Source organism: Poecilia mexicana, unplaced genomic scaffold, assembly GCF_051168715.1.
Source record: "Poecilia mexicana isolate PSO_F unplaced genomic scaffold, ASM5116871v1 scaffold_23, whole genome shotgun sequence".
Lineage (NCBI taxonomy): Eukaryota > Metazoa > Chordata > Actinopteri > Cyprinodontiformes > Poeciliidae > Poecilia > Poecilia mexicana.
The window spans coordinates 8,496,585-8,523,086 of NW_028263392.1; the positions used below are offsets into that span (position 1 = coordinate 8,496,585).

The following is a 26,502-nucleotide window of genomic DNA, read 5'->3' on the forward strand; positions in this document are numbered from 1 at the left end:
TCAGGGGTATTTCTGAAAGTCTCTCACATTAATGGTTTCAGGAAAAAGTGTGATAAGGCTATTGATTGGCTTCAGGCACAATATGACCCATCCAGTTATTGATGCTTGAAGCAGAAATCTTCACAGTCAACATCAATATTGCCTGGAGTTGAGTGGGATTAGCTCAGACAACAAATGAAGATCACTTTTGGTTAAGATTTTGCTCAAAGCCAGTCATTTTGAGGATGTGGACACAAAAGTAAGAGACAAAGTAAGGCAGTTAAAGGCCATAATATTAGAAGGTATAGTGCCTCTCAAAAAGTGTTTATAGCTCTTGAGATTTTCAGGTCTTGTCACATTACAACCAAACTTCTGGGGTTTTACAAATAGAATAATTATGAAGTGCAAGAAAAAACATGCATTGTTTTCAAATGATCAATTTATACAAAATAAAATTTACTGCAAGATTTCTAGATAAAATGAGTGTTGGACTGAAGGGAAGGGAAAACATGTCACATCTTACTTTTTTTTATTGCTAATTATGCACCACTTTGTGTAAGTCTATCGAATAAAATCTCAATGAAATGCATTATCGTTTGAAGTTGGAACATGACAAAATGTTAAAGATCGAGGGGTTCAAATGCATTTCATTAAGTTCACTCGATGCTTTTGTTCCACCAAAAATTAACGCTGTGTACCTAAATCGTGCTCAATTTGTGTCACAGCGCCGCCTGTACGTACCGAAGAAAAGAAAAAAAAGAACGGGTAATGTATTTATTAGCACGTCTTGCCGGGCGTGGCATGCTCCTCTCTGCCGGAGGGGAGGAGGCAACAGCCGTAGTGTGCTCCGGGGCTGCTGGATGCTCCATGATGGATGAGGGATGACAGATCGGGGTTAGCCGCCAGGGGAGTCCATTTTCCTGCAGTGCACGGTCCTATACCAGGACAGAAAACGAAGGAAGGAAGATAAGGAGAGCGCATCAACCGCTCCCCCCTCTCTCTTTCCTTCTTGTTTCACTCTTCCTCCTCTCCAGTGCATCACAGTCTAGCGGGTTTTACACACCGACTGCACCGCATTGACGCTGCTGCTGCCGACCCAACCCAGTGAACTAACACTCAGACAGAAGCACAACTGGAAAATAAATGTTGCAGACCGTGGGCTTGGAAATGCATCATTCTGCGTTATTTGTCGACTCCCTTCCGGATCCGACAATCTCAACTCTTTGAAAGCTGACGGAGACACGGCGCTGTTGGGATATTTTTTGGAGCGGGGTTTGCAGATGCAGCTCATCATGAGGATGGACTAAAGCTGCGCTCGGTGATATAACTCCTGGATCATGCAGGTTCTGCAGGCTTGGACGTTAGTTATAATACTCGCCCATGCACATGTGTTGTTATCCCTGAAAAACAGTAATGCAGAAGTTGGGAGGCAAGACGACAGTAACAGCGGCGGCTACTCTGGCAGGACTTTCCACGGTCCGCCCCGGGAGAGCCGCCAAAACAAAGCCCGAGACCGCGCGCTCTTCCCGGGATACGCTACAGGTGCGACCCTTAACTCCACTCGACCGTGGAAGAGGGCGGCAGTGGGGGAAACGAGGCGATCCGGACACGCTAAACGCGACTTCAATAGGAGCGTGACACCCGTGGAGGATCCTGGCGGGTTGTCCCACTGGGACACGACGCGCCACCATAATAAGAGGATAAAGTTGAATGGTGCAGGGACGCCGGCAGGTGGACATTACAATGCGGCTAAGCTTTCTTCAATGGCTCGGGAAGACGGAGGAGGGGTCTCGGAGGAGGGGGACAAGCACCAGAGAGGCTCAAAGGCAGTAAAGAGGTGGAGAAACAAGCAGAACAGAAGCGCTGTGGTTATGCCTCCGTGGGAACCCGTCCCCAAACCGGTGGCTCTCACCTCCACCGACCTCCCGTTTGACCTCTTCACCAGGAGGCCAGAGTTTTTCACCTTCAGGGAGGAGAACCCGTGGGATGCCACTCCGATCACCCCTCCTGGTTCGCCGGATTTTGGAGACGAAATCAAGAACCCGTTCTACCCAGTGACGACCGAAACTTTTGGCGCTTACGCGATCACATGCGTATCCGGCGTAATTTTCCTGGTGGGCATAGCGGGCAACATCGCCATCCTGTGCATCGTGTGCCAGAACTACTACATGAAAAGCATCTCCAACTCTCTGTTGGCCAACCTGGCCGTGTGGGATTTTGTGCTCATCTTCTTCTGCCTCCCCATGGTGGTCTTCCATGAGCTCACGAAGTCATGGCTCTTGGGGGAGTTTACCTGCAGAGTGGTGCCATACGTGGAGGTAATTCTGTTCATTTGCTAAAGTGGTTCTATTGAGTTAAGAGGCAATCAGTGTCCTTTGTAATTGGCATCACACTTCAAAAGTAGCAAATGAGAAATATGATCTTTCAGAATGTTCCCTCTTGCTTTGCATGTTCATATAAGTCAAGTTTTGAAGAGGTTTCAGTTACAGAAGGTTCCAAAGATTTAAATGCTCTCCATCTACGAACTAGAGAGATGCTTCAGGTGGGCTGTTTACTGTTTTTTACAACATGTCCTTTGTGAGCTCACCTCCTCCTGTTACACCAGTGTCAAATTTAATGCCTTTTGTACAAACCAGGTACTTTCTTCCCAGAGGCCCAAACCTTATTTTTAATAGCTCCCATTATTTGAAAGGTGGGGCAAAGGTTTAAACTCATTCATTATTGCTGAAAAGGACCCAAACATACATGAATACAGGTTTGGGAATGGATAAGAGAGGTTCAAATTTTGTTTTAGTCAACCCTTTTTAAGTACTACCAGATCTGAAAAAGTAGTTGTACTTATAAAGTCCTGTTTAAAAATGTTTGTCAGCATAGTTGTAGTTTGAGACCCTTTCATTTACTGATGTAAAAAAGTTTGAGAATCTGTGCTCTAGAAGTCAAATTTACTATATAATTTGTCATTTTGCTGTTGCTCATCATTCAATATGTAGAGATTTATTTTTCACAATTTTTTTGACTATGCAACATTAATAAGCATTTATTGGCATTTGGTCTGATTCAGTAAACCCCTTGGTATTACATATGTTTTAATTACTGTTAGATCAGAGACTGATACTCTGACTGCATTGTCTTTCAATAACCTCCTGACATGCTTCCAGGACGGTCTGTTTAATGCAGTACATGTGTAAAAGAAAGGACCTTATTTGTCTCCATCCTTTTTATTTCATGGGAAGATGAAATCATCACAGCACATAAACAGGGTCAGGGCCCTGTTTATTTGAGTGTGTGTGCATGCATGCATGCGTAAAAACAGACTAATATAACCTAAGGCTATTACCTTCAGTGGGGACCGACTTCATTCTTCGCCTAACAAAACAAAGTTACTGAACATTTGGAGAGAAGAGACGTGTAACCATAGACACAAGCAACAAGCATGTCTATATGAAATAAGTAGATTGCATGAGCCTCCGCCGAGAGTGGAGGTTCCCTGTGGTGTCGTCTTTGGTAAACCTCGTTTTATTCAGCGTTCAGTGGAGGGTGGAATTTTTTCAGCCTCAAAGAAAAAGCAATCTTCTGCTGTGAGGTGCTGTAAAATTGTAGGAAAACTGAACAAAATCAAAAATTTGGGAAACAGCCATCTTGCATTATCTGCGGTATGCTTTGCAGCTGCTTTTTTCCAGACAGCTCATCTTGGCTGTTATGCTTGAAACTGATAACTGAGCCAAAACTAATCGGCAATAATTGGAGTTTTTGCAATTGGCATTTATGGGAAAGATCAGTGACAAAAGGCCAAGTAAAAAAAAATAAGGTAAAATAAGTGTTAGTGCTATGGAAGTGCAAACAAGTTATTCAAAAAAGTTAACTAAAAATATTGGCCCATCACTAAATGATTTGAAACTTTAAGAATTTTTTATTTTTAAAGTAGAGATGTCCTTTGGTTTTCTTGACAGCTTGACCCGATAACTCAAATTTTGACTCTCTCCGAAGTCTAAGAACTATAACCAGCCAGAATGTGCTACTACTTCATTTAGTAGTTTTTAGTCTGACAGAAAATTAAGTTGCAAGATTTCCAAAACTTGCAATATGGCAATAATTGCAAGATATAATTGCAAATTAATGCATAATTTCCTTTATGCATCAAATTAAACATTCCAGTGACTATCTAATCTCTTAAAGTCAAGAGAAATGCATCAAAGGACATGTTGATTCATTCATTAAGTGACTGCAGTTCAGTCACTTCCAGACTGAGCTGCAAGTGAGATTTGAATTGAGTGGAATAGCACAGGAAGGCAATGTAGGCATAATACCAGCAACAAAAAACATTTTTTGTATTTATTAAGAGTTGGTTATTTGTGTGCTATAGTCCTGCAAAGCTTAAAAACATAAAACGCAACATGTGTGTTATGTGGAGCTACAAGTTCACATGCTAAACACGGTCATACGTTTGCGGCAAACCACCACTTTTGGAGTCGACACGTTTCCTTTATTCACATGTTATCTACGAATAAAGGAAAGAAAAAAAACGCAGTCTGTGTGCCTTAAACCTTCATGTTCTTTTGTCTTGTTTGATGCTCTCATGCCTTCCAATTTCACTGCTTTAGGCATCTGCTGGTGCTTGCGATATTATGCTAACACTTGTGAGCTTTTAATGATTGGCTACTTTTGATCATTACTTGTGATGGTACTTCAGGAGCTGAGGCCAGATTAATTGTGCTGAGTCTATTGGTCTGATTGACCAAGCAATGCCTTGAGCTTCTCTTAGATCCTATTTTTCATCTTAGAATTCAGTCATTTTGATCTTGCTGTGTGATGCGCTTATTTGAAAAGTGTGCTCACATGTTGTCTACTTCCTCAGTTGCAGCCCCCTACCTCCACTTCCCAGCTGCTCCTGACAGACCCAGTTGTTAGAGGTGGAGCTGAATAGCTGGAACAAAAGCAGCTCCATATGTTTTAGGGAAACGTCATTTGCAGAAAAATCCCGAACATCTTTGTTGAAGAGGCTGCTGTCATCTGCACCTCATCGTGAAGTTTGTGTGGCGACAGATACTTAGGCGAGGGTGGAGAGCTTTGGGTAAATATGGATTCCAATGTTTTTGCACAAAATTCTGGAATGGCTCCGTTTTAAAACTTCAAAACATTACTGTAAATGACATGGATCATTGTGGAGCATTCCTGCTAAGGCAGTAAATGTAGCTAACCTGTCACCATGTCTTCCACTAGGGCTGCACAGTAAATGGCAATTCTGTCAGAATTGCAATATCACTGTGTGCATCATGCAAAGGTCTGTTTGGAATCTAATAAAAGTAGGATAATATATTTCCAAGTGGTATGAACTTCCAGTTTACATGGTAATGTAATATTTAGCCAACTGAACAATCGCAGCAGTAGATCCTCGCTAGGCCTGTCACTATAACAAATTTTGCTGAGTGATTGTCTAAAAAATTATTGCAATAAACGATAATATTGTTTCAAGACCTTTTGACACTGATTTAATGGAAATTATGTAATAATGCATGCTATTTCCTGCCATAGATAGATACACTTTATTTTCAAAAGAACACATGACACTGGAACTGATTAACTAAATAAACAAAACGAGCAAAAACAAAAATAAAATGGATTCTCAGTCTCCATTAACAAAAAACGTACTTTAATAAAAACTAACCAACATAAAACCAAAGTGGAAATAAATACTGCATTCAACCAAAAGAGTGCAGAGTATGAAGTCTGTATACTATATTGACCTTCAGTAATCACTAGATTTAAATAGAGAAGATGGGCACATCCGACTACCTAATGCAATAGTTCACACTGCACGATTTTTTGCCCCCATTTTCCCCTTACAACAATCTTAGATCGTTGGCCGATCTAAGATTGTCGCTGGTGATTTCGTAACCGATCATCCTGCAGTGTGATTTAGATCGTTGTGGCCGCTCTGATCTAAATCAGGGGTTTCCCCCGACTGGGAGCTTAACACAGCCTGTTGAATGTGACAAGTAGCCAATCAGAAAGCCCAGATTCTCCTCTTTGAGGGAAAATTACGGAGGGGAATCCCAAACAGCTGACACGGCATAATGTCCAGCGGACATTGGAGATGATATGTGCAAACAACATTAATATTTATTCAACATTTCGTGCAAAGAATATAGGGACAAAGGGAGGAGTTGGAGCCAAATTGCTATAAACCTGGTAAGTTTTCAGCTGTTCTCCATTAACGTGACATTAATAGGTTATAATGATTTTCATTCAGTCAGGACTTTACGCTGAATCTAGCCACATGCATCACAGGTAGATTCTAGTAAAGCATTGATTAATGCTTCATTTTAAAATTGGTTAACTGGACTTGTAGCCATTATTTTGGGCTACAAGTCCAAAATAATGGCTGTGTGGCTTGAGACCACACAGCACGATCAAACCCGATCGAACCGTTATACCTAGGATTTCTGTCGGCTAATGGGTCTCTCAGGTTTTGAAAATGGGCCGACAGTCGGCTGACAACTCGTGTTGTGTGCGCTGGACATTACACTAAGGAAATGAGGAAGGGAGGGTCAGTGGAGAGCACCGGAGTTGAACCTTTTTTCATTCAGTGTCATCAAGAGAAAGGAAAAAATGGCAGGAAGAGACGATAAAGCCGATAATTAAAATGAGGTCGATAGGTTTAATTTATCATGTGATTAATTGATTTATCGTTTATCGCGACTGGCCTAATCCTCACACCAGTCATAAATGACATTGTAGAGTGCGCTGAAGGTCAGCGCACTCGAAGGTGTTGGAAGAGAGAAAAGAAGAAAATGGGTTCTTATTCCACCCTAATATCGTTGCAATATTTCTCATTATTATTTTGCGATTACAATATTATCTAATATTGCGCACCTCTATAATAGCTATTATAGTTTCATAGCTTAGGGAATTGGGTGCATTTTTTTTTATTTTGAAGGCATTATAAGCAGCTAGGTTAGATCATAATTTTCTAGTTTTTTGCTTTTTTTAATCTGGGCAGCCGGTTTCCCCATCTAGCTTGTGCTGCTCAAAGCTGCTTTCCACCTGTCCCAGAGTCGTGAGCATGGTAAAAGCTAGGAGTAAAGAAAAAAAAGAGGGAACTATTGATTTGTGAAGGAGAAGAAAGAGAGGTGGTTAGGGTCTCAGAGAAGCACACAGGCAGCCAGAGGTAGATTCATATATAGTGCTGAAATTGTTAGTAATGGCAGGACATACATCACCTTGACAGTCACTACTTTCACTGTGCACCGGCACACAAACTCGAAGCAACTGAATCAAAATCATAAGTTCGATTTCATGGTGCTACTGTGTAATGAATCAGTAGATGAAGCCACTATAAAGAGCTCAGACGCTGTTATAATATTCCTAATGCTTTTATGTTTAAAGAATAACTCCATAGTGAATGAAATTACTTTTGCTAGGCCTTAATAGGTAATCATCTTCACTTATGTCTTTTAATCTTACACAAACACACAAACTCAAAGTCAGTAGACTGTGCTCATCCTCCAGATGGATGGGATAGCCTTCTCACTGATCACTGCCCAAGGATTTTCTCCCCTCACACCCCCTCCCTGCTCTCTTTGCATCAGCTATCTGTGATTAGAAACAACCCTCAGGGGGACGGTACACAGATCCACGCACTTGAAGCCAATCGGAGAGCATTTGGCCACACACAGACACATGATACTAAATATATGTACAGATAAAGATAAAACATACACCCAATGTTGTATGAAGGCACTCATCCTCTATTCAATTTCAGCTAGTCCATGAGAACATGACTGATGGTTAATGGTTTTAATTATTCATATATGTAATTAGCAGCTCTGCATTATCTATAATTCATGATAGTTCATTCAGTTAGTTCTTTGTCTATGGATGAGCAGATACTGTGTTTCTACGTGTTGTAACAAGATCAGACTACAGCTTGCAGTAAAGATGGGTCTGCTGTTGGGTGCAATTAACCAAACTGATAATTATCCATGTAAGCCTGAAATATTCATTAGATCATTGCCATTATGGAGTTGTAGGTCAACATAGAAACATTAGCATATGGCAGGCCTTTGTAGATTTTAACATATTCTGTGATGTCATTGCGGCAGCACAAGACCTTACAACACTCCCAGGCAGAAATCAATGACCTGGAATGGGAGTCCTCCAGTAGACACTTTATGCTGAGGGGGAAATGTGATTTTCTGATGTCTAGAGGAAATCTGCCATAGGTTAGGACAGAACTTATTGGGAGGAAAAAGTATTGGAAAAATGGTCCAAACACACTGTAGCGTACTGGAGCAAAAGCGATGAAATACAGCATTGTTGCTTTTAATTCAATGAAAGGAGCACTTATGGTACTGATGTGTCAGAGTCTATGAATCTTTGTATGTTTACTTGCACAAAAGCAGAATTGATTTTCTCTATTTGCTGTCAGTTTTTTTTTCTTTTCAGTTCTCTTGAAAAAACCCCGATAAAAACTAAATGTATAGAGCGAGTTAACAGAATGGAGTTAAATTGTAAATCCATTCTGGGCTCGCATTCGTAAACAGCACAAAAACATTTCATATCTCAAAGGCGACATGTACAAAATGTTCTGATGTTCTGACTCGCATAATTAACATGCATCCAGAACCACTGAAACAATCTATGTACTAGGAGGGTAAAAAAAACAGTGTAATTTCCTGCTGACTGTAATAGTCATCATATCAAGTTGTACTAAGGTTTGTCAAACACTTTTTGTTGGGTTCAAACTTTTATAAGGTTTCAGAAAGGCCTGAATAGAGTATAGAGTAATTAAGTTTATGTTATTCCAATATGTCTTTGTTGCTTTCAAGAAAGAAAACTTATTTGTTTGGAAGTCTTTCCAGTCAGGAAAAAAACAGAGTCTTCAAGCTACACAATATTCTTAGTATGGTAGGGCTATTTCAAAGCAGCAGGTATGTTAAGGAGCCAACTGCAGGCTGTTGTTGGAAACATCGTCCTATCAAGAAAATCTTCTGTCCCCATACATTACTTGAAAATTTATTGAAACTTGATTTCTATCGGACATTGGACGTCAGTGTTATGTTAAAGAAACCATTTTGAGAGGACTTGTGACATGGTTTATTATCCTGCTGAAACTAGTCATTAGGAAATAGGTACTCTGAGGTATTAGTGGAATGGACAACATCAGCAAAAATACCGACACTAAAATTGTGCTCAGTTGGGACTAAGCATGCCAAGAAAATGTCAACATCACCCTGATAGATTGATGCTTTCATACTGATTAGAAAAACATCTTACTCCACTATTTGAATGTTACAAACAGTAACGTTCAAATTTTCTAATCTGATATTCTGGGTGATCTTGTGTGAATTGTAGCCTCAGTGGCCCACTCTGTGCAGACCGAAGTGGTAACCAGTGATTTATTCTCTTTTGCAGTTCAAATGCTTGAAGACTGTGATATGATGGAATCGTCAGTCTGACATTTCCTCCACTCAAATGCATGTCTGTGGTAGAAGGGGGTTTCACTTTTCAATAACAACCCACCAGAGACGCACAGTCCTAAATTAGCAAGACAAATTAGTCAGCTAGGTAGATTAGATGGGCTCAAATGTACGATCAATGTTTTATTCCATTCCAGAGAAGGATAGAGAATCAATCAGTGTTGCAAGAGACGATTTTTCATGCAAAACAGAATCTGTACCCACACTGGTTCATTTTGCCTATCTGCATGCACATATCTATTACACGTAGGAGCATACACACACACACCACTGTTTCACAAACCCTAGCTTAAGACATTTAGGATGCCTAAAGTGAGACTTAAAGATGAAAATAACACAATGGAAATAATATATATAGGGATAAGGTAATTGTAGCTATTGAAGCTACATAAAACATGTTAGATGTAAGAGACTCTGCATCGTCTGATGACTTCCTGCCTTAGACATACATTTATTGATATGCTTGTTTACCTACTTTTTACACTTCTGTTTTTCTTCCAACCAAACTTATAGATGGCTGGTGTCAAAGAGTTGGGACTTGTGGTTGGAGTAATGGTCTGCTGGAGCAGTCACTGGGTCATACTCTACTCTGAATAAGTGCAGCAGGTGGAATAACCCCTTCTCTGCCTGCTCCATTACTTAAAGACTGTGGTTGTAGCTGGGCATTGTTTTTGATGTCAGCCCATACATCACCTGAGAGCACCCATTACCTCTGGCAGTGCCTGCAGTCAGGCTGTAGTCCACATTTGCTAAATTTTTTTTTGCTAAGATTCAGTTTAAATCAAGAACTTTTGTACCACCAGCTCTTAATTAAAGAGTTAATGGGCCGTTATAGCACAGGTGGACAATCACTCGCTGTGCAAGTAGAAAACTGAAACATAAAAACATGTGTACTCACAATCAAAGGGGTTTTCATTACTAAAATATTTCCTTTTACCCATAAATATTGTTTTAAAGTTATCCTGAAATGGATTGCTTGAATAGTAAGTGATCCCTTCGTACCAACTATTTTGTCATTATTGTTAGAAATAATGGGACTAAAGTCTTGAGGCTACCTGGCTTGTTGTCTCACCTGCAGGTAAAGTGAACATGACAGGGTCTGCTGTTGGGACCAAATGCCTCATTAACATTGCTAATTATTCAGTAGACGTCATGACTTATTTCTCTCCTTCTGTCTCTTTGGATCGTCTATAACTCACAGATGTGTTATTTTTTTCCTGTCTTTTTTTGCCTCGTAAATTACACCTGTCTGCTCTTTCCCCATTGTTTCTCACCCTCTCATTTGCATATGTCCCTGTACAAACAAACAGCTTTGACACCTCACCAGCCGTGAGTCTTGGACAATCTCACTCCCTCATCTCCCCTCCAGTACAAAGCTATGCTTGTTCTCCCTGCCCTTGCTTTCCAGTCTGACACACTTGATCAAAGCTGGGTGCCTCGAGCCTCCGAGGAAGCCTTTAAACCCATTCCAGCCCTGTTCTCAGGCCATGAAATATTCAGCGTGTGCAAGTACCTGTGCACGTATACTGGATGGTTATTTGTGACTCAGAAGTGGGTCATACCAAGCAATTTGGATTATTAAGCTTATTCACATCAAAAATGTAAAGTATAAACATGTATTTTGTAAATATAGAAGAAGGCACAACTGGTCAACACTGGATGTAATGACCTAGTGAAAGTAGATGGGTACACAGTGTGTACCCATCCCGTAAAGGGATCAACACAACCAGCAACAATTCCCAGGTGGGCAGTGGCATTTAATGGTGCAACTGTCTCCCACACTATTATACCACCAACAATAACCTGACACATTGATATAAAGTACAACGGATTCTTGATTTACAGCAAATTCTGACAATACCATAGTATTATGGTGAATTATGACAATTAGCCAAAAACTGGTGTTAAATTAATTGTGTTTGTTTTAGGCATGTACATCTGATTTTCATTTATTATGGCTGTTAACTTTTGGTGCAGTCTGCTCTTATTAAATATGAGGATTTATGACCAAACTAAATCAACTTTGAAAAACCACTTGCTCCTGTTTGTTATTAGGAATGAGAAAGGCTAACATACACATACCATATATTTTTGTATCATATTTGAGAAACAAATTATATATACATTATTCGCCGTTTCCTAACTGTAAATAAATGTGTGAGTTACATTGTTGGACTAAAGAGTCGGTATTTGAACAGAGTGAAAGCTGCACTAAAGGACAGGAAAAAAAACATAGATTTGAGAAAATACATTTTCATAGGGGTAAGACTACATCATAAAATAGTACATTGTTTCCTGCAAAAGCATTACATTTATTGCTAGTGCTTCACAGATTCAAGGGATGTATGTCAATTGCTCTAATAATGTGCAAAATGTTATTGGAAAGATGATAATAAAGAAGCACAGAAGCTTTTTAGTTTTTTGAGGATTTAACCAGCCTGCAGAAAGACTGCTTCTTAGGTATTACGGAGTGATTTCATCCAAGGACCTTCGGCTTCAGAAAAAAAACGACTACTCAGCTGGATTGAGTGCTTTAAGTGGAATATTAACATGCATTAAATGAGGCCAATATGTCAAATGTAAACCTTTCAAGCTATGAAAAGATTATTTTCACAAAGCATAATAGCCCTTTTTCAGCAGACAGGAGTTTCACAGTTGAACTAAATCCAGTCTTTCTTCAACAATAGAATGTGGACCCCATATGACTTTTTTCAGGTGAATTTAAATTCTGCAACCGATCTACACCTCATATTTTGTCAAGCATCAAACCTACATAAGTAATTGACGTGGTGCCATCTGGTAATTCGGTGGGGAGCGAAAGATTTTTGCAAAAACAAAACTTAGGGAGGTCAGCCTTTTTACAGGGAAACCCCATTATTCTACAGCGGTTTGGTCCAGAAAAGTACCTTTCCACACTTGTCTTGACTTCAGCCAGCATAAAAGATGGCTTAACGCCTTGACAATCTTGCGGTGTTTTGGAAATTGCCCTCAGATACCTGCCTAACATATACCGTTGATTAATCTATTTATACATTTCAAGCATAAGAGCTGCAAGACGATCTGACAAGTAATTACAGTGTGGGGTTCAGCGGTCACATTGATCGCAGTAAGAGTTGATGGCTGTGGAGCCTATGGGTGTTTGTTTCCCCACTTACTCCTCAGAGTTCCGTATGGTTACCCTTCATTAACCTGGTTAGGACCTTTGTGTCAGGGTGTGTGTGAGCGTGTGTGTCTTGATGTGTGAAGGAGGCCTACTTACACTGAACATCTTGCAGAGCATGTTCATCTATCTGTCCAGGAAGGATGTGTTTACAGCACCAAAGCCTTGGCTCACCGGGGCCATCTGGGAATCTGGCTGCTGTAATTAAATTTGATATGAAAGGCAGGATGGGAGGGAGGGTTCTGTAAAAAGGAAAAGAGGTTTGTAAGATTGTAAGACGATAAAAATTAAAGGAGACACAAGTGTGAGACAAAAAGAAAATGAAGAAGATAGGCAAAACAAGAGTGGTTGGAATAAGTTTGGTGCTGAAAGGAAATGGTTCATTTCAGGACACAAATGCAGACCCACTTTAGCTGATAGTGAATTAATACAACAGATGTTGAGGGAACTAGTGCAGCTGAAAGAGCTGGGATTTTGAATGTGAAGAAACATTAGCAGCTTTATGTACTTTAATTTTATTTTCAAATCTGTCACTTAGATATACTTGAACATTCTATGATAATTAGAACTTATGACCCACTTTTGTGCATCAGAAGCTGCTTCAAGCTGATGGTACATGTTCTGCAGTTAGATGGTGAAGGAATAGTTTATAAAACCCAGTTATATTAGGAAATTAAATGTTTTATATAGTGTTCAGTGCCTTACTGAAGTTGTAATAACATTTACACTCATTCACATTTTGTGACTGCAGCCAAGAATTTTATTACACTGGCGTAAGTGATCAAAGTAATACATAATTATGATGAGCAAGGTTATTGGGGTGATTTAATTTATTTAAAGTTTATCCCAGGGTGGCTGTACAGATTAACTGTTTGACATTCAATTCACCTTCAAACATTATTTCTAATGCTAACCGTGTGTTTTTGTCTTTTCAGGTTGCCTCCTTGGGTGTGACTACCTTCACCCTTTGCGCACTCTGCATTGACCGCTTCCGTGCAGCCACAAATGTTCAGATGTACTACGAGATGATTGAGAACTGCACATCTACAACAGCCAAGTTGGCAGTCATCTGGATCGGTGCCCTCCTCTTGGCCCTCCCAGAGCTCCTCATTCGACAGCTTGTAGCAGAGGATACAGGGCTCCCGGACGAGCCCCCAGTTGAACGCTGTATTATCAGGATATCCACATCCCTTCCTGATATGCTCTATGTGCTTGGCTTGACCTATGAGGGTGCTCGGCTTTGGTGGTGCTTTGGCTGCTACTTCTGCCTCCCGACTCTCTTTACCATTGGGTGCTCACTGGTGACGGCACGCAAAATTAGGCACGCCGAGCAGGCCAGCGTTCGCAGCAATAAGAAGCAGATCAGGCTGGAGAGCCAGATGAACTGCACGGTTGTGGCTCTGGCAATCGTGTATGGTGCATGTGTGGTGCCCGAAAACATATGCAACATAGTATCTGCGTACATGGCGGCTGGTGTTCCAGAGCACACCATGTCCGTCCTGCATCTTCTCTCTCAGCTGTTGCTGTTCTGTCGGGCCGCCGTGACACCGGCGCTGCTGCTTCTGCTGTGTCGTCCATTAGGGAGGGCATTCCTGGACTGCTGCTGTTGTTGCTGCTGTAACCACGTACCCTCTTCAGCCACAGCCAGTGATGATAACGAGCACGAGTGCACTACTGAACTGGAGCTGTCGCCGTTCAGTACTATCCGCAGGGAACTGAGTAACTACACACCTGCTGGCTCCAACTGCTGAGCTGACAGCCCCGTTCAGGAAGGGCGATTTCACTGGCCTGTTCGTGGCTTGTGTTTCTTGTGCTTTGCTAGGAGAGATGTTGCCTTATCTAGTCTCCACGCATTTTGTAAATGAGCGCACAAATGAGGTTGGACACCAAAAATGAAAATCACCTTTAGCCAACGGCCCACAAGTCTCAACATTTTAAAACTCTAACCTTTATTTTCCAAGAACAGCTAACAAAAACAAAATATTTTTCACACTCACAGCCTTGGGTGCTATTCAAACAAGGACAATACATATTTTTAGCAATCCTGCCTGAAACCTTTAAAACTCACAAACCTCCACTCTGTAGGGCACTTGTGCCCTAATCTAAGGAGAAGTTGGCTTGGCCCCTTTACCCTTCTGGCCCAGTTTTTCTGGAATTATTCTAGAAGCATATTTCCAGCACCCATCAAATTGATTGATACCCCTAGAAAAGATGCAGCAGTTCTCAAAACAACTCAACAACAGTTGAGTTCTATAACGAGAACTTTGGAGATTTTTGTAACTTACTTTTCTTTTCTTGAATTACGTTTTCTTGAATTTCCGGTCTTGAAAAGTGGCTGAGAGGAATTAGCATCTGTGTCATTCATGCTTGATCAAGCTCCTCAGACTGGAAAAGAAAAAGCAAAAAAAAAAAAAAAAAATCACATTAAGTATTGGTTAATCATAACCAGGCTTTAGGTCGCACTTCAACATCCAAACGGATGAATCAGGAGCAAGAAACCAAACAGAGTTAGCAAATTGTTGAAAATGCAAACATTAAAACCAGTAACTTTAAAAGGTCAAATATGTGCACAAATCTGGCTTTCACATCAAAACTTTAAAACATCTTAAGAAAAAGGATCCCAGACTTCTTAACCCAGATGATAACATTTACTGATGCTGATTGCAAACCTTTAATACAATAAGACGACATCTGAAAAGAAATCCTACTGGAGATGTTTTCTATAAAGACCAGTGGAATCAGCCTGGGGAGTTTCAGTTTGTGCAGTGACGTGAAGCCTATGTGGGGATGTTGAAGCGGGCATCCCTCTTGTCTAAGGGGCCTTGTCTGTGTGATGATGACTGGGTATTTCAACTGGACAGTGCTGCAGTTGACAACACCCTTCTCACAAAAGACTTCTACCAGGACAACAACATTGCTCTTCTGGAGCATCCTGCATATTAAACTAACTTAAGTTCCTTTGAAAGCATTTAGGGAAGGGAGCTGATGCACAGCCTTTTGAGTTTCAAAACAATTTTCAATCATATGCCTTTTTTTTTTTTTTTTCCTCTTGCTCTTGTTTCTTGTTTTGCATTTAAAGTTCAATTTATAGCCTGATTGTGATCAGGGATTATGACATGTGAAGAGCCATAACTTTTTTCTCAGTCTTGAAATTTTGATCAGGAATGTCTTTAAAGCAGCAGCATGTAACTTTTATAAAATCTGTTCTTAGTATTTTGTTAAAAATGAATCACTATGTTGTGATAGTATAATAATCTGGGGGAAAAAACCATTGGTCCTGCCGTTTTCTGAACAAATACATCACTCATACATCAAACAACCAATCAGAGCTAGGAAGAGGGTCTTAGCGCTGTTAATTGCCCTTGTTAATGCTGCTCACAACCTCCCCATTTTCTCTGCTAAGATGCAGCTGGTTCACCACAACAGAGCCTGAAGAATGCTTAGGGATACCTAGCATGATCAACGATGTCGGTTGATAAACATTTTTTCTGGAAAGGAAAGTTGATTCTCTACTATTACCACATTAACGAGCGCATACACAAGGATGATTGACAGTACTAAGACTCTCCTCTTGGCTCTGGTTGACTGTTCATGACTAGGCCGTGCAATTCTTCAGACAGTAGTAGTAGTCCAGGCTGGAGTTCAAGGAGCACTTTTCACAGATTATCCCTCTCATATTATACCGTCACAACATGGTGACAGTTTTAACAGAAATGTAAGCAACATATTTTTGTAAAAGTTATATACTTTAGCTTTAAAGGAAGTTGAGGATTACCATTTAAAAGTTCAGCGATACTCTAACTACTCTGTCTAGAAAAGAGTTAAGTTTATGTCAAAAATGCTTTTCTGTTACCTTTACAGGAATTGCCAGGGTGCTGTGGGTTTACCCTCCTGCTGTTATCATAAGTGATAATTTAAGGTCAACATTAAATTCTGTGTGAAATTATGATGCAGGGGTTTTTACTTTTTTATGAGGGGTGCCAATAAATGTAAATAATAAGGCAGTTTGTTTAAAAAAATGTAAACACAAATGTCCTTTGCCTTTACAAATAATGTTTCTATACAAAGAATCCCTGTCGCCATCAACCTAGAAGAGAATGATTCCTAATCACCTAAAAATTGTGCCACTGTTTATTAACAAGACCAAGATTAATTATTGTGTGTATTTTGTACAAACTCAGATACATCGTCCTTCTAAAAGGCCTGCACTGCCTACTCAAGTACACAACTGTGTTTACAGACTGAATCAGTACAAATGTACAGTTCCTATAATACAGCAGTGCACATAAGGGAGTGAGGCTTACAATTATTTTTTAAAAAAATGGTTCTGGTGGTTTGCAGAAAAAAAAAAACACAGACGGGTGTCTGTCCTGGAGAATTCGGATGTACAACGACTTTTAGGACTGTTTTACAAAAACGTCTGGTCGATCCAGAAGAACTGGAGCTGGTCTCGGAGTACTGCAAAAATGGACACAAGTGGAACTTAAAAGATTTTAAACAGACATTTGATTTGATTTGAATTAAGCCAAATGGCATGGGTTTAAAATGCTTCAATCTGAATTGAATAAAGTGAACATCAACAGAATAGTTAGTTATAGCATAGCTGAAAGTGACCGACTTGGGAATTTGCTGTATACTCTTGTATTGTGTCATGCCTTACACTTTGGGGGTTGTATATATACTGTACAATTTCTTTGGTGCTCTTACGATAAACGCCCTGTGAACAGCAGATCAATATGTTTGACTTGGAACCACAAGTAACCGAGCTGCGTGTGTCGTTTCGGATCAAAAACAAAGGTTAATTATTTGTCATGAATTCCCTTAAACCTTGAAAAAATAGTTTCCCCACAATGTTCAAAAGAGCTGACCTTAATTTGGAGTCACACTATTCTACAGTGCAGTTAGTAGCATTTACTAGGTCTCTTTCTGAGACTGAGACATTGCATACTCAAGCAATTTTTACAACAAAATAGAAATTTAAGTATTGGTTTTAGGATTACTAGGATAGTAAATATAATTTATAAAACAGATAATATAGGGTTTATACAATACATTGTACATATGTGAAAAATAGGAAAGGATTGTAAATATACAATATAATGCCTGTAATATCAATCATTGTAAAATGTAAATACAAAATGTTTTTTCTACCATAATTCCATTTTATATTTCTGTACTGTAAGCATTGTGCTACGTACATAGAAGTACTATTAACATTTTAGACATTTTTTGTTTGATTTTTTTTATAGCAATGATTCTATTGCTACCTACCTAGCTTGATTAGCCAGGTATTTATATTTTAGATTAGTTGATTATTTTTTGCTTGTAACAATGCTTAATATGTAAACAATGCTTCCTTCCTGTCATTAAGCATCACTTAATGACAGGAAGGTTTGTTCATTTCACTTTAAATGGTGCCACATTTATAAGTAAAACATTTAAACATTTATGAAAAACTGGCCAAAACATTGCATTCTGTTATTTATTACTAGAAACAACACATATAACAGCAGTTCAATAATTTCTTCGTATAACAAATAGGGATCTCAGTAGTGAGTGGAATAAATCTACACAACCACAACAGTTTGACACATCCTTGGTCAGACACTGGTGTGGGATAATGTCCCAATTTTCAGCCAGTATTTGTCACAAATCAGCCAGATTGGTGGATTGTGTTACTCTGGAACAAACAAAACACCCAGGCTGATGTTCCATGTGGTCTGATAAATCCTGCTGGTTAAGGGCGACCACTGACACCTTGGAAGACAGAGTTCAATCCTGATTTAAGATGAGGGATTGTGACGGGTTGTTGGATCTCATCGCATTGAGACAAGCATTATTTTGGCAGACGGTGTCCACACGGCCTCCACCAACAACTAGATGATAATGTGCACAGCTCACAAGTGTCGCTACATTTAAGGGGAAATTAACAAGACAAGATTCCTTGTCAAGAAGCATTGCACCAAGCACAAATAACCTTGTTTTTGTTTGAAGTACCTTTTCAAAAACATAAATTTTGCATAGCCAGAAAACTTGTTGACCTCAAATACTCCTTGCAGTTTCATTACTTGAGCTTTTAAGATGAACTAATGAAGCTTTTCACAGGGCATTTACATGTGTCTTGTACTGTAAGTCTTTTTCCTGAGTCGACAAATCATCCCTGGGTCAACATAACGGTAAAATTACTATGTTACTTATTAGAAACCAAGCAGATATTTTAAAAGAACTGCTATATAAACATTTGGCACAGGAAACATTTTAGAAAATGTTCTGTACATGAACTTCGTGGTGACCCAGGTTTGATGTTCATCAGTATACTGTATATTGCGGAGACCTTTTTGCATACAATTCTGCACTGCCAAACACCTTTTTTCTGTCTCTTGTGGTTGTAGCACTATTTCTCTGGGAGTCTCTCTCAGATCAGAAGCCACTTTACTTTTACCTCCATCATTAGACGACAATTAATATTCCTAGTAAAAAAAATATTAAGTCTACTGCTGTCCTTTGGCTCAGATAAACTTCACACAACAAGCTTGTAGCCTCTCTAGGTAGATGTAGCCTCTGGTTGGTGCTGGCTGCACTACATTAAGCAGCTCTGCAACACTATGCCCTATAATCTGTGCGGCAACTCTATCACAATCACTAAACGTGCCACTACTGAGGAAGAGTATATAAATTCAAATAGTGGTGCAGTTTTCTCAGTATGGAGTTTTTATGGAAACTCCATACTGAAAGACTTTAGGCTGGGATTCGAACCCAGGACCTTCTTGATGCAAAGCAACAGTTCAAACAACTGCCCAACAGTGCAGCCCATAGTGTTAGTTTTCTCACATTAATAGATTTAAAACTTTTATAATTTAATAAGTGCTTACTGATGGGACTGACTTGTAATCTGGCTTCTGAACCTGATTATTATTATTATTATTATTTTGCATATTCCTGAAAGTATAGCTCATAAATGGCTCAGTGTGTAGTAATGTGGTTGAAATTATTGATGAAGTGAATCTTGTTAATCAGTCAGTGAGATGTTTCCTCTGAACTTTGTGAGTCCTTTCTTCACTCTGAGCTAAATGTGTCTGTATTTGATACCTGAAAATGTAAGCACACAACCACTGTAGTCCCCAAGTCTAGTCACTTGTTTCTAAATAGCTTTTATATAGCCAAAAAATTGTCCCTTTGTTTATCAAAGAACTTTATCTTGAAAACTGTATATTAAAATCCTAAATGTACTGTGTTGGAAATTTATTGTGTGCTTTGAACTCTGCAAAGATTTTTCTACATGAAAAAGTGTAAAGGTGGAAATATATTGTGCTCAAAAAACAAGACACGACATGTTGGGTTTACGAGTTTGTTAACATTACATTTTAAAAATATTTTTTCGACTAGTAAAACATTTCAGTGTTTAATGGTCTGTAAATACATATAATTGAGTCTTCTTTTGGCACAAGCAAGTACTGCAGTATTAAAGCAAAATTCCATCTACAGCTATAAAATAATAACTTTAGTTATTATTTTATAGTGCATAACTAGTTTTTCTTTCAGTTTGACAGGAAAACAATTTGTCATAAATCTCTAGTTTATAATTATATAAACTATTTCTAATTTGCAGAAAAACTTTTAGTTTATACAAAAACACAATACCATCTCAGCAGATCACCACCTGCACTCCAACAAGAGTTTATTTTCTCACCATTTTCTTACTTCATAAAACCCAATGCTAATATAGAATTAAAAATATGCTGACTAAGTCTTATATAGCCAATACAGTACAGTGGACTGTCTAAGAGAATTTATTACTGTTAGCTTCACTGAACCTCTTTAAAAAAAATTAAAAGCCCAAAATGCTTTTAATTTTGGGCTTTTAAAATTAAAAAGCATTTAATTTTAAATGCTTTTTAAAATTTAAAAGCATTTAAAATGCTTTTAAATGCATTTTAAATGCTCTAGTGAACTCTAGTCTATTAGACTAGAGTTCACTTCTCAACTCTAGTCTAATAGTGAGTTAGTCGAGTGAAGAGCTGTGCCAGGACTTGCTCATTTCTAGCAGCTAAATATTTAAAAAAGGATTTTCATGCCGTCTTTAAATTTAATGAAGCAAAAGAAGATCTCATTTTGTTTTGCTCTCTCTTTTCATGACAAGCTTTATGTGCTAAGGAGAAAATGTGTATGTAAAAAAAAACTTTAAATCTTTATCGTTTTGTACATGAGTGAAAAATGCATAATAATTCAGTTTGTGTTAATATATAAAATATTTATTTGCAGTTAAGATGAGGATTTGATGTTTTTCCAACTCATAATGGTTGTACAAATTCAGCAAGGAACAGTACAGTCTTAAAACATATGAACATGTGGTTGCACCAATAATTCAAATTAATATAATCTATAGGACAGATCAGTGTTAAGATTGATTTTGATATTTGTCGCATATATATTTGATACTTGCTGGTTTTTGTATAACCACAATCTCAAAGTTTGGTGCCATATCTAGTTTCTGATCTGATAAATGCAGAAAGTTGACAAAATGATTTAATGAAAAACTAAAAAAAAGTAAAAGACTGACACAGGGAGAACAAGCCGTCCAACCAGAAAGCTTGATGTAAGAACCAAGCACTGAACAACGGGGGACGGGGGGGTAAGGTGAAACGAAGGGTGAAGAATTATATTGGGACCAGGTGAGCTTAATCAGGATTTCTAATAGCTGCGGGAGTGTGTGAAGCAGGAGAACAGAGGAAAGGAAATGAGTTAACAGATTGGAAAGAAAGAGTTGAACTAAAACACAAAAATATCTACAAAGCAAAATTGAGAAAGCCCAACACTAATGTGAGAAGATAAACCAAATACAGAGATAGAAACCCAGCAAATAAGAAACTAAAACGAATGAGCCTTTTATGATAAAAACCTAACAATAATGCACCACAAAAAGAAATGAAGTGAGTATGGCAAGATCTTGCTAACAATAATAAGGTTTCAACTCCCTTAGTTTAAACTCTAAATTGAAGTTATAGGTCACCTTTTCTCAACCTAAAATAAATTATATTTAACACGTTTTTGTTTGTTTTTTTTTGCAAAACTTCAATTTAAAAGGGAAAACGACAGAATTTTTAGCAACTAGTCACCTCTGATTGCAATTTATCTTCAACATATGTTCAATCAGTTCGGAGTTAAAAGTAATCATAAAGACTAACTTACTATTTGGCAAAAAGGCTACTTAATTAAGAAACTGCTTGACCATAACATTTGATTAAATATGTTTAAAAAAAATATGTAAACTCATCTCGGGAGTACTTCTCGTTTCAATAAATTGTTCAAATTAATGTAACTATGCAATTCTAAATACCGCCAGCAAACATGTAAGTAAAGGTTGGAGTAAAAAAAAATGTCCCTTTTTCCAATATAACTCTCCCTTAGCAAATTAGAGAAAAGCAATAAAACAAAATTATATTTCCATAATATTAGTCCACTGAAAAGACAAATTAACTGAGGCTGACATTAAGCCTAACGGAGCCAATAAGTGATTCAGAAATTAACAGGCGTCAAGTTAATGAGCAACACAATAAAACTTTGCATAAGAAAATGGCTTGAAATTACAAAATAAAATTTTTTTTAACCAGATGCAGAGCAGTAGTTTCTCAAAGTGTGGTTCGTTTGCCCTAACAGCGAGTGTTTGTGTAGATTGTCAAATCAGCTGAATCCTCTTCCCGCCAGGTTTGACGCTGCCTTCTGCGTTAATCAAAGAAGCTGGGTCGTAATGACACTACTGTCGCCTAAACTCATGCTGTTCATGAACGATATGAATGAAAACCATTCACACATCTCTTTCTTCATTTTTCTACATCAACAAATTAGATGCAAAGAAAAGAGCACTGAACAAAGCAAGGAACAACAGTGTGCCACTGTAATCCTGTTATGTCAAAAGAATCATATTTAAATTTAAACATAAAATTTTCTAAAATGTCATTTGGAATTAAATGTTACGTTATAAAAAGACTACAATGGATGCCCTTAAGCGACACTACTGTATTTGTATTATTATGTCTACACAAGACTAATTTATTATATTAGAAATTGACATTTTCCAATAAGCACACAAGCAGAAAAAAAAATGTAATCTACTCTAATCTCTGCTCTTCTGTGCCTCAACGGAAAGCTTCTTTATGCTGCAGCCATGCTATAGCACGTTTCCTCGTTTTTCTTCCTCAAGACATAAGAGGATGATCTAAAATATTCCTTCAGCGGCATGTCACTATTTTCTCTTCTAACACATCCTACACCCCCACCCAGCTCCTCTCTGTCGCCTTGCCTTTCTTCTGCTAGATCCGAGTTGTTACACAACGCTGATGATAGCAGCCCATGTCCCGAGTCTGTATCTTAGATAAGAAGAGAACTATTTATGCCTCATGGAACAGAAATGGCTGTCATCCTGGAACACTGCAAATGCCAAAAGCCTTCTCCATCCTCCAAATCTGACGCGTTCAGCCCTCCAGAGTACACAGTTGACTCCTACTGTTATGAGGTTTTCTACATTCTTCTTTTTTAAAAGAAAATGAAGAATGTGAGCAGCTCAGAAATGTAGATAGTAAATGAAAGTAGATGAGAATCTGCTGTTCAATAATGTGTGAAAGCATAAACAGCTAAAATGACAAATACTCAGTAATGGGTTTTGATATTTAAAGTCTGGACAAAGCACTGAATTATTTTGAAAAGACTACAATTTTTGATTTGTCGAACCTGGATTGTGTATGAAGCAAAAAGCCACTTTTGGTGCATTCACATTTTGAGCGTCTGGCTTACATTCAAAGTCTATGTGGATGCATGTCGAGGGACGTTGCAGCGCGTTTCGAGCGTCTAGCGTGGCGCGATTTGAACCAATGGGAGCATTTGTCGACTGAAGCGCAGCCAGCACTCCACATACACTTTGAATGTAAACCAGACATACCTGACTCTCAAAGTGGCGCGTTTGATATAAATGCACCAAAAATGCACACGCGTCAAACTTGAAGCATCAGATACGTGTAAGGCATTTAGTGTGAACTCACCATTATTATTAAAAATATTTTTGACATCTGGTTGGAAACATAGATCCGTATTTTAAAGTCCAGCCAATATTTTTTGGTTCTCATTGTTTTTGCTTAGTACAAACCCTTTTTTAGACAAATGGGATTTTTTTTAAGGGTGTGTGGGGTGGGCGAGGAACTAGCTGCTCAGAAAACTATCATCAAATCAGCTCCTAATTGTACTCCACATCAAACTCCTTAGCTATCTGGCATTTATCTGTCAAGAACAAAAACGAGACACCCCAATTACACATGGCTGATGAAAACTAAGCACTCGTTTTCTTTTAGATCTGCCACAATTGATGCTTTTATGGGATGTTGCAGTATCCAAGTCTTGTCTCACAGGCATTTATGTATCTGTGCACAAGTGAGTATGTGTGTAAAGATGGGACGTTGTCCCAGAAACGCTGACAGGCGAAGTGCCTCTCATCTCCCTAATTTGCCCAAAAAAACAGCTGGCCTCCTGCCGGTGCACTTGTTCGTGCTCAATCAGCCTCAATCAGCAACCCCTTGCTTTCTGTCTGCCTCTTTCAGCAGACATGCTTATGTCTGAGAGTAGGTGTCTTTCGATAGTGTGACTAAATTGGGAAAATGGTGTTCAGTTTGTAACGATGTCCTAATTTAGTAAAAATGTGCAACAGTTTTCTGCTCGTCAGTTTTTATTCACCTTTTATCTGCTACTATTTTTGCCCTGAGGGACGAGTGTGAGATCTAGATCTTAATCTTTTGGGGTTTTTTAATCTGATTTAATTGAATAATTAACACTTCAAAACAAATACTCAGACACGATTCCTTTTATTCCAATCATTCCTCTAAGCATAGGATTAACTCTGGATTTTAAATGTTGCCTGAAAAGACGTTCAAACTACTCAGATTTATTCTTGTGCGATTCTTTAGCAGGTTCTACTCCCACTTGTGTTTGTCCAAGAGGGAATTCATGAAAAACAAGAACTTCCAAGCCAAGCAATCTGGCTTATGGGCTAAGGTTTTTCCTGGCTCTGCTTTATGAATGGTTACTATGGCAACCAGGGTTTCAAGTTACCCTGCTTTAAAACTTTTACCTTTTTTTCTTAACCTGCTGTGATCGAGGATATCATTTCACAGCATTGGAAGGCAAGTCATGCTAACAGAAGAGGAAGGTTGGTGGAGATAAATGCTGCGCAACACTGAAAGAAAACTATTGTTCACATTTTTCCTCTTATTGAGACAATACAAATGGGTTTGCAGAAATTAGTGCCTTTTTGTCCTTCATAATACAAAAGCTAAACTTGATAGTTTTAAAGCATACAGAGAAAATACAGACTGTTGAAATTCAGATATTTGTCATTCAAAAACCAGAGAACTGAAGCTTGAAACTATTTACGAAGTTTACAATTAGGCTTTTACGAGTTTTTTTGTTGTTTTTTTTATGTGACTTGTTGAAAATGTATAGAACGTCGAGTTTGTCTTTTGTTAGATTTCCCCTGGCAACACATTTTCCTCATCTGAGTGCAATTCTGACCTCTCATACATTTTAATCGCAACAGTTTGATCCAACTAGTCGGAAAACACTGAAATGTGTGCACTTCTGTTGAATAAATCCATATATTAGCATCACAATTCAGCCACTGTTCAGCATGGCGGAAAAGACGAGAAATATTTGACTGTCCGAGCAGCGGATGGAATGGGATTTATTCAGAGACGAAATGCTGAGCTGTGTAAAGTTGCCAACTCACATTTAAGAAGCCTTTTCATTAGAGCTTTTGCAGAGCTGCTTTTACTCTAAAATATAGAGAAATATGTTTGGATAGTTGGAAGTCTCGTGCGTGCGAAATTAATCGTAAAAGGGAAGAGAACTCCTGTAAAAAGAAACGTTTAAGTTTAAAGAAAATGTCACTATTCATTCAGTAACTTCAGCAACAACATGGAGAAATACAGGTAGCTTAGTTTCACCCAGATAATAAGCTGTTGTCATGAATTAAAAGTTTTGACAAAAGCCAAACATAAACCTAATGCTGCTACTGAAGAGCAGGTTTAAAAGGGGTGGCACAGAACCAGCGGATATGTGACCACCTCTCTGATTTGTCAGCTAGTTGCATGTTAGCACAGCTAACAGAGAAGGCACGCTGTATCCTTTTGTGTGCTGGGATGTTGAAGAGCGCTTTTTGTTCCCACCAAGGACACTTCGTCTGTCCCCTTAACCTCACCCCGTCAGTCGACAGGGGTGAAACTGTGCAGATGGGTTTTAATCGCTGCACCTGTAAGCACAGCCACCTAATTTTCCTGGGACTTGTGATTACGTTAGTTGTCATGGCTACTATTCAACTATAACACACCCCCACACACCTTCACGTCTCATTCAGAGATACATTCATGTTGCCCTGGTTAGCAGCATTTAGTGTTTAAATGCCTTTAACAATGTCAAAATTCAATCTAAATTCACAACACGAATGGCTCTGCCCACTTTTCGCATGTTTAAAACTTAAAAACGTCCACAAAATATAAATTTTTTTGCCATCAGAAGAAATTATGTGCATTAATTTCTGTACATTGTGAAGTAGAAGTAAAATAACTGTGGATTTGCTGTCAACTTTCAGTCAATAAGCCTGTCCTCTAATGAGTGAGAGGACAGTCTTTGATTAAAAATATGCAAATCCTTTGAACGGGATAGAGTGTGCATGGAGAATCAATGAAGGTTAACTTTCCCAAAACTCATCAATACTTCTTTGTCATGATACATTTAGATGAGGTTTTAGAGGTCTTAATTAGTGGAAGCTTAAAAGGCTGGGGAAAAAAATAATAAAATTGAACCTCCTTGAGGAAGCTCAACTTCTCTAATCTGCAGTTAGAT

At 38.7% G+C, this 26,502-nt stretch overlaps 1 protein-coding gene and 1 long non-coding RNA gene across 2 annotated transcripts in view; one reads left to right on the forward strand and one right to left on the reverse strand.

Annotated features, from left to right (window-relative positions):
- Positions 1-739: 739 nt before the first annotated feature.
- Positions 740-26,502, reverse strand: part of LOC106919364 (uncharacterized) — a 44,617-nt gene continuing 18,854 nt past the window's right edge. Inside the window, exons 2-4 of the long non-coding RNA XR_001418607.2 lie at positions 14,904-15,003; positions 12,718-12,860; positions 740-914 (exon numbers count right to left, since the gene is read on the reverse strand). This is a non-coding gene — a long non-coding RNA (uncharacterized LOC106919364). The remainder of the gene's footprint in view (positions 915-12,717; positions 12,861-14,903; positions 15,004-26,502) is intronic.
- On the forward strand, positions 908-16,565 carry gpr37b (G protein-coupled receptor 37b). The gene is made up of 2 exons (XM_014989658.2): positions 908-2,297; positions 13,554-16,565. Exons 1-2 carry the CDS (start codon positions 1,317-1,319, stop codon positions 14,367-14,369), a joined length of 1,797 nt encoding a protein of 598 aa, XP_014845144.2. The 5' UTR covers positions 908-1,316; the 3' UTR covers positions 14,370-16,565.

Bases quoted from the DNA above. Each gene is read 5' to 3' on its own strand.
- gpr37b (XM_014989658.2), top strand. From the start codon at position 1,317: ATGCAGGTTCTGCAGGCTTGGACGTTAGTTATAATACTCGCCCATGCA. The intron at 2,298-13,553 runs GTAATTCTGTTC...TTGTCTTTTCAG, and splicing joins GAGTGGTGCCATACGTGGAG to GTTGCCTCCTTGGGTGTGAC.